The 7,696-nt window shown below is 40.0% G+C and overlaps 2 protein-coding genes across 3 annotated transcripts in view; one reads left to right on the top strand and one right to left on the bottom strand.

Moving 5' to 3' along the window:
* Positions 1-805, bottom strand: part of LOC109951433 (TRPM8 channel-associated factor homolog) — a 25,566-nt gene extending 24,761 nt beyond the window's left edge. Inside the window, exon 1 of the mRNA XM_020585944.1 lies at positions 702-805. The gene's annotated coding sequence lies outside the window, so the exon portion shown is untranslated. The remainder of the gene's footprint in view (positions 1-701) is intronic.
* The window catches only part of pnkp (polynucleotide kinase 3'-phosphatase), a 10,491-nt gene continuing 3,109 nt past the window's right edge, over positions 315-7,696 (top strand). Inside the window, exons 1-14 of one of the 2 annotated variants that reach the window (XM_020585911.1) lie at positions 315-652; positions 1,472-1,518; positions 1,768-2,046; positions 2,519-2,809; positions 3,399-3,478; positions 3,617-3,674; positions 3,816-3,923; positions 4,009-4,080; positions 4,303-4,351; positions 4,738-4,808; positions 4,960-5,052; positions 6,005-6,101; positions 6,189-6,247; positions 6,458-6,567. In XM_020585911.1, coding sequence (XP_020441567.1) covers positions 532-652; positions 1,472-1,518; positions 1,768-2,046; positions 2,519-2,809; positions 3,399-3,478; positions 3,617-3,674; positions 3,816-3,923; positions 4,009-4,080; positions 4,303-4,351; positions 4,738-4,808; positions 4,960-5,052; positions 6,005-6,101; positions 6,189-6,247; positions 6,458-6,567 — 1,535 coding nt within the window. In that variant the 5' untranslated portion in view covers positions 315-531. Of the gene's footprint in view, positions 653-1,471; positions 1,519-1,767; positions 2,047-2,518; positions 2,810-3,398; positions 3,479-3,616; positions 3,675-3,815; positions 3,924-4,008; positions 4,081-4,302; positions 4,352-4,737; positions 4,809-4,959; positions 5,053-6,004; positions 6,102-6,185; positions 6,248-6,457; positions 6,568-7,696 lie in introns of both variants that reach the window. The other variant, XM_020585903.1, reaches the window with a different exon arrangement.

Genomic DNA, 7,696 nt, shown 5'->3' with positions numbered 1-7,696 from the left:
TTGCCAAGTAGTAATATTGGAAATTTGGTGCTTCTAGACAACCTAGTGATATCTTCTTTTGGAGTGTGGATAGGGAAATTTTGGGTTTCTTGTTTTTCTAATAAAATTGTGAAGTTATAGAATCAAGTGATTTAAACCATTTATCTGTCGGTGTTGTGGGAAGCATTGTAAACAGATAGTTGATTTGAGGTAGAATTTTCATTTTGACAGTAGCTTGTTCAGTGTGATATACAAGTTTCACTTTTTGAATGGAATTAGTGAAATAAATCAACTTTTTGATGATATTCTAATTTTATGACCAGCACCTGTATGTCCGTTTCGATCACTGTACCTATTAGTGCAACAACCAATTCAGTTACTGAGAATTGGTTGTTACACACGAAAAAATATTCACAATCATCTGTGTATGGTGACTGTATTACTTTATATGTTTTGCTTAATAATTCTGTGAAACGAGTCGGTCACAACTGTACCATTAGACTGAGAATAAAGCAGCGTAACCAAAGAACGTAACCGTGGTTGCTCAGTCCAATGCCGTGTACGCTGGTTGGCGTCTCCGGAACTCGTGTTCCACTGGAGGACGGACGAGCAGTGATTCTAGGCCGGGGTCCGGAGACTGGTGTCACCGACAAAAAATGTTCCAGGCATCAGGGTGAGAAAGAGTCGAACAAAATGCAAATAGGCGACTGCGGTAAACTTACTTTATCTCAACATATTTGGATATTCGACGGTCATTCACTTCGGGCACAGTGTGCTCTGCTTACTCGGGTTGTTCCTGTGTTTTTAGCAGAAGCCTGGGCGACCTATGAACCTTAGGCACACCCATTCCTCTTTATATTAATAGTGTTGGAATTTAATGATAATTATATTATATACAATTATTTAAGAAACTAATTTTGATTATACTGTGAACCACTGGTTTACATGACATGCAAAGTACTGAAAGAAAAATCGCAGCTATAAAATACACTACAGAGTTGTAGAGTCAATTATATGTTTGAAGGCTGTAGTTTGTGGTGCTGTTGAACTGTTGTGTGCGGTAAAGTGTTTGTTATGTATCCTACCCTTACCCTTGATTTACAAATGCCCACATATTGAAACTGCTTGTCTTGTCCAACCAACAGTCCAAAGCCCAGATGTCTCCAGTTTACCAGCAAATATTCATGTTTGAGAAGATGGACCCAGTGAAATTGTTTAAATAAAACTGGTTTCAAACTTGTTGATGATTAATAATATAATAATCAATTTGTTGATTCACCATCAAACTGTAATTTCAGCTCTAAATGAATATACATTCCATTCAATTTATTTGTATAGCGACAATTCACAACAACAGTAATCTCAGGACACATTACATAGTAAGTCTAGATTTTACAGTGTTACACATACATACACATATATATGTGTGTGTGTGTTTGAGGGGGAGAGAGAGCATTTGCTTGTGATATTAATAATCCTTTTGTTTCTTCAGTGAAGGTGGTGGCTTGCTATGCAGACCAGGATGTGGTTGTTACGCAGGTATGAAAACAAACAATCCAGCCCTGTGTCACACCTTATAACTTGGTTAGTTTTATTGTGAAAATCTCAAGTTAGAAACATCACTGCCAGGCAACAAAACAACATCAGTTATGTCATTATGTCTGAAAGCCCAGTGTCAGCACACTTTTCTCTTTGCTTTCAAGACTTGCACTTGTTATTTTACAACCCATAAACTAACCGTATAAGTCGACAATACAATGTCCATACATGTCCTATTTTCAACTACAGTTAGGTCCTAATCCCAGTTTCCTGGGTGGTGAGAAGTTGGGCCGGGGTCAGTCTGGTAAACTCGCCCATGGAGGTACCCTCTACCTGGTCAATCAGAGCCATCCATTTAAACTGCACTACACTCTGAGCCCCAGCGGAACTGCCTCCAGTGCTGCAAAGAAAAGACTGAAAGCCACAGAGAAGACAAAAGGTGGGAGGGACGGGAAAGAACTAGAGGCACGGTCGAGTCCGACACCTAAACGCACTCTAAAGGATTTCTTTTCTACCTCTCCCATGAAGGTAACACATTTGGCCCTGTTTGGTCATTGAGTTTAAACCTGTTTGGTGTATTATTTTATGATCTTATTTGCTGCTTCTGTTGTTTAAATTAGCATTTTAATGTTTTTATGTACATTCACCGGCCACTTTATTAGGTACACCTGTACAATTGTATGCACTTCAATGCAACACCTCCACCTTAACATCTGTGTTTATGAAGCTCAAACTGTTTCCATTTTTGGTGAAACTGTCATAAATGTATAAATTCAATCATATTTTTATTGAGGTCCTAGTTAAAGGTGGTGTTGTACTGGAGGTGTTTCTATGTTTTTATCCTCCACAGCTACATACATGAGAGGGTCAAAATAATAGCAACACCTCTGAATACAGTGTAGTCCGTTATTCATGTAATGTTTCCACAAAGATGACATTTATTATTTGCGATTAAACTGCAAAGAAGAGACAGCGTATTTTTTAATATTCTTTTGTCTAGTCATCTAAAAGACGACTGAGCCCAGGAGGAGCGCACCCTCAGCTGAAGCGTCAGAGGGGAGAGGAGACCTCAGATGGACAGAGTGAAGAGAAGGAGGATGAGGAGGAGAGACTGGCAGAGGAAAAACTCAAGCAGTTACAGGAGCTGGCTCAGAAGTCTATGGCAGAAAGGAGTAACAGCACCCAGCCTTCATCTTCATCACTGTCATCAGAGGCCAGTTTAAAGAGCAGCTGGCAGCAGATAGGCAACCTGATGCTTTATACTGCTGCTGGCATCAGAGGGAGTGAGAAGGTGGGAACTGTTTCAACTGTGCGTTCATTTAAACTTTTCTTGCAATTCATATAATTACATAGTTTTGTCAAAGGCCAGACTTTTGTCTTCACTTTAATTTAGCATCTTGCTTTCACAATAAGTGATAAAAGCTGCAATTCTCAGTGTTTTACATAAAAAAAGTGCACCCAAACCTTGAGTAAGTAATTTATGTAGCAAAACTGAATTATTTATTCCAGCTTTTTAATTATGATAATTTTCTCTTTTGTAATCTGAATGTCATTAGCCTTTATATTGTTATTTGGACAAAAAAGACTTTAGTATACAGAAACCTGTGTGACAAAATGTGTAAATACTGTTGGGTTTATTTTCTGATAAAGTGTAAACCAAACAATAAAAATCAGTTATTTGATAAAATAATCTGTAACCAGTCACAGAAAGTGAAATATCTAAACCAACTGTCTGCTGATTACCAGTGATATATCATTTCTTTGCTCTCTCAAGCAGCAGCGTCTTTGCCTTTTGCAAGTTTTGGTTAGAGATTGTGAAGATGGACATATCATGCAGCTTATGTGAAAATGTGTGAACATTTCCTCTTCTCCTCCTCCAGATTGCTGGGTTTGACATAGATGGCTGCATCATCACCACCAAGTCTGGGAAAGTTTTCCCTACTACACCAGATGACTGGAAGTATGTCTGCACCCCTGAACTTTCCATTTTGAATTGTTTTTGAAATGTAAAATGACTTTCCATATTTCTCTTATTTTTATGATTTCAATTTCAATTTCCAAATGGTTCGTTGTAATTGTCCCTGTGCTGAATTACCAGGATTCTGTACCCTGAAATTCAGCCCAAGCTGGCCAGCTTGCTTAAGGAAGGATACAAGGTGGGAAGGAACAACACACAACAGTGTTTATTATTTTGTAAATGTTCAAGATTAAAATCAGTGCAGTATTAGTGAATTTTATGTGCTCTTGACGGTGTTTGTCACTGGATTTCCTAGTCTATGCTTGCTCTCTTCCTGCAGGTCGTGTTCTTCACCAACCAGTTGGGGATCGCTAAAGGCAAATTGAGACCAGAAGTCTTCAAGTCTAAAGTGGAGGACATTCTTGCCACACTGCAGCTACCTGTGCAGGTGGGCCATGTTGTCAACTGACTCTCATCTTCTAGATGTTACATATTCATCTGATGTTTGTGTCCCCTCCCTGACTGTGTTTCAGGTATTTGTAGCAACCGGTCCTGGTAGCTACAGGAAACCAGTATTGGGAATGTGGAATCACCTGTGTGAGAAGGTTGTTGTCACCAGAGATGCATGGATACACACACACACCCACACACACCCATGTCATTTTAGAACCACACCTTAGTGTTTGCACTGAGGCAGACAAGTCAAAGTATGAATTCAAATATTTGGGCTGAGTCACAGGATCCGCCCTTTTGTTGTTCCTCACAGCATTTGTTTGACAATAAAAAGCCTATTTATAATTTAAACTGCACGTGTGCTTCCTGCTCAGGCTAATGATGGCGTGACCATTGACAAGACAAAGAGTCTTTTTGTTGGAGGTAAGTGAGTGTGATAAACATATTCCAGACTTACAGGTGGCAACTGTATGTCCTCACTTACCTGCTCTGATATCACACAGACACACAGTATTAGTATACTTTATTTTGATCTACATTTTGAAACTTTTGGTTTGGTCTTTTTTTTCCTGAAACCCACAAATGAACCCGAACCCTGATCAGTTCCTAAATACGTGAAATCTGAAAATCCAGACTCTTAAAACTAAAACTAACTCGAACTGTAAACCCAGAAGGACCAGAAGATATGCAACAAAAACTCATTCAAGTTTGGTGGCTAGTGATTTAAAAATGTTTGATGTCCAGAAAGGCAGGGGTAGAAGAGCATGCGAAAAACATGCACACAGCTTCTAACTGACCTCTGTGCACAGATGCTGCAGGTAGGCCAGAGAACTGGGCTCCAGGGAAGAAGAAGAAAGATTTCTCCTGCAGTGACCGACTGGTAAGACCTAATATTACTGCTGTGGTTAATTGTTTTGACAACTGTATACCACCCCTTTAACCTCCTGCCATCTTGTTCTTGTGGTATTTTTGTGTGCCAATTTAAGTGCCCAATTGTATTTACTAGTTATTGTCTTCCTTCTGGTCTCTAGTTTGCTCTGAACATTGGGGTACAGTTCCACACCCCAGAGGAGTACTTTCTCGGCTGGAAGTGCGCCCCCTACAGCCTGCCCGTGTTTGACCCTGTGAGTATGGCAGACATACTGGCTGTGTGCTGTGTTGTTATGCCTCTGCGGCAGCAGCTCCACATAGGTGTTTGTCCACTTGGATTCAAGGATGATGTGACAAAGGTCTTCATCAGTCTTCTTTAATCAGTCTCTAAAGACGGCACTGGAAATTATTCATTAGAATCATATGGGCTGGCACCATCCTATCTCGTGGAACTTTTGCACCCGTATAATCCGTCGCAGTGCCTTAGATCAGCTGATCAGCTTCTTCTGGAGGCACCGAGGGCCAGGCATAAAACTAGGGGGGATAGAGCCTTCTCTGTGTGGGTCCAAACCTGTGGAGTGCTTTGCCTCTTTATATTAGGCAGGCCCCCTCGTTGTCTATTTTTAAGTCATATTTGAAGACCTACTTGTATTCATTGGCATTTGGCCAGGAATGAGACTCTGTCTGTAATGTTAGTTTGTTTTATTGTTTATAGTTTTTTATGTGATGATTTTAGATGTGTATGGTATGTTAGTGCTTTGGTCATCTGTGCTGTGGTAAAGCGCTATATAAATAAAGTTGAGTTGAGTCAGTGTAGTGGCAACTTCCATTTTGCTAAAGAAAATACACTCGCTATCGTTTATTCAGTTCTTTAGTCTTCACTACTTATATGAGTCTGGACAGATATCCATGTGAATTTCAACATGACTGGATGGTATAGAGCAGGGGTGGCCAATTCCAGTCCTTGAGGGCTGCTGATTTGGTATCTTCCAGCTTCTGACTGGCTGAACACACCTGAGCCAGGTAATCAGCAGCAGGTCAGGCAGGGATAGTTGGAAAACAAGCAGGACAGCGGCCCTCGAGGACTGGAATTGGCCACCCCTGGTATGGAGGCATATAAACGTGAAGTGGTAACTCTAGTTTTTTTCCTGTAGCATATGAGAATACATATGTAGATTTGGTCCGTGTTTTTATTTTATCTCTTAGAGAAAACTTGACTCCAGTGCCAGGCTTTATGACCCACCGTCCGCCTCTCTCACCTCTAGCAAGGCAGAAGTCATTGTTGCTGTGGGTTTTCCTGCAGGTAAGTGAAAGTGGACAGTGTATCACCTGTCTGGTCTCTGTGTCCACAGCACCATTCTGATCTTTCTCCTCCCTTTCTCTTCAGCAGGCAAATCCACCTTCTTCCACACTCACATTATTCCTAAAGGCTATGTCTACGTGAACAGGGTGAGCAGATCTTTACAAGCAGGACTCAATCAGCAGCTTTCCACTTCTGCATGCTTATTTTTATTTTATTCATTTCTTTCTTTGTGCATTTTAATTACTGAAAATTGTGGCAGTTACATTGTAACAGTTTTAAACATTGCAATATTGTAACAATGATGACAATTGCCAATATAATAACAATAATAATTATTGTGTGTATTTCTGTATTAGGACACGCTCGGTTCATGGCAGAACTGTGTGTCGGCATGTGAGCGCGCTTTGAAGGACGGCCGCAGCGTCGCTGTAGACAACACCAATCCAGACCCGGAGTCTCGCAAACGGTAAAGCACAGTTGTATCAGTGTGTGCTGTGTAGATGCATTTCTGTGTGTGTGTCAGTACACCTGACTGTGTACACCTTTTTGCAAACAGGTTAACAAAAACTATATATAAAAGTCATAAATTAAAAGATAATTATACACACACGGGTATATCTCCAGGCAGGATGGAGACAGTCAATTACTGTGTACCCTGAACTCTGATTTAAGTCACTTGTTTGATGGTTAATACATCTTGTAGGTGTGTCGCTGTAGCAAGAATAACACTGTAACCCAAAACTATTTTTAGGCAAATCACCTGGCAGGAATCATGTAAGCTCAGTGGCTTAGAATAACAAATTGTTTAAAGGTCTGACAGGCCACAGCCAGTGGTGGAGGAAGTACTCAGATCCCTTTCTTAAGTAAAAGTAGCAATACAAAAGTGTAAAATACTCTTGCAAGTAAAGGTCCTGCATTCAGAAAGTTACTTAAGTAAAAGTGCAAAGTTTTTAACATCAAAACTTACTTAAAGTACTAAAAGTACTTATTATGCAGCTTGGCACATTTTACATGAATGTGCACCATATTATTGAATTATAATTGCTGATTCATTATCGTGTTCATCACTTCAGTGTTGCAGCTGGAAAAGGAGGAGCTAGATTTAATGCTTACAGTTTGAAGTATTTTACATACTGTTGGGTAACTTGTGAAGTTTCCACCAGAGACCAATAAAGTCTTATGATTATACTGTCATTGTAATTTTTGTATTAATCTGGCTCTGAAAAGTGACTGGGTAACTAAAGTTATAAAATAAATGTAGTGGAGCTAAAAGTACAGTATTTGCTTCTAAAATGTAGTGAAGCCAAAGTATGAAGTAACAGAAAGTGAGAATACTCGGGTAAAGTACAGATACCTCAAAACTGTACTTAAGTACAGTACTTGAGTAAATGCACTTAGTTATTGACAACAGCAGCAGATTTTAGTCCAGTGTTCCACTTATGTCGGTTATTCTTGCATTTACTTTTCTGTGTCGGTGTAAGCAGCACTCTGCGTGTATTTTCCAGATATGTGGACGTGGCCAAAGCAGCGGGAGTGTCCTGTCGCTGTTTCCACTTCTCAGCCTCTCTGGAGCAAGCCAAACACAACAACAGAGA

Source organism: Monopterus albus, unplaced genomic scaffold, assembly GCF_001952655.1.
Source record: "Monopterus albus unplaced genomic scaffold, M_albus_1.0 scaffold8.1, whole genome shotgun sequence".
In the NCBI taxonomy this organism is placed as follows: Eukaryota; Metazoa; Chordata; class Actinopteri; order Synbranchiformes; family Synbranchidae; genus Monopterus; species Monopterus albus.
Note: the sequence above shows the minus strand (reverse complement) of the source record. Positions and strands in the feature narration are given on the sequence as shown.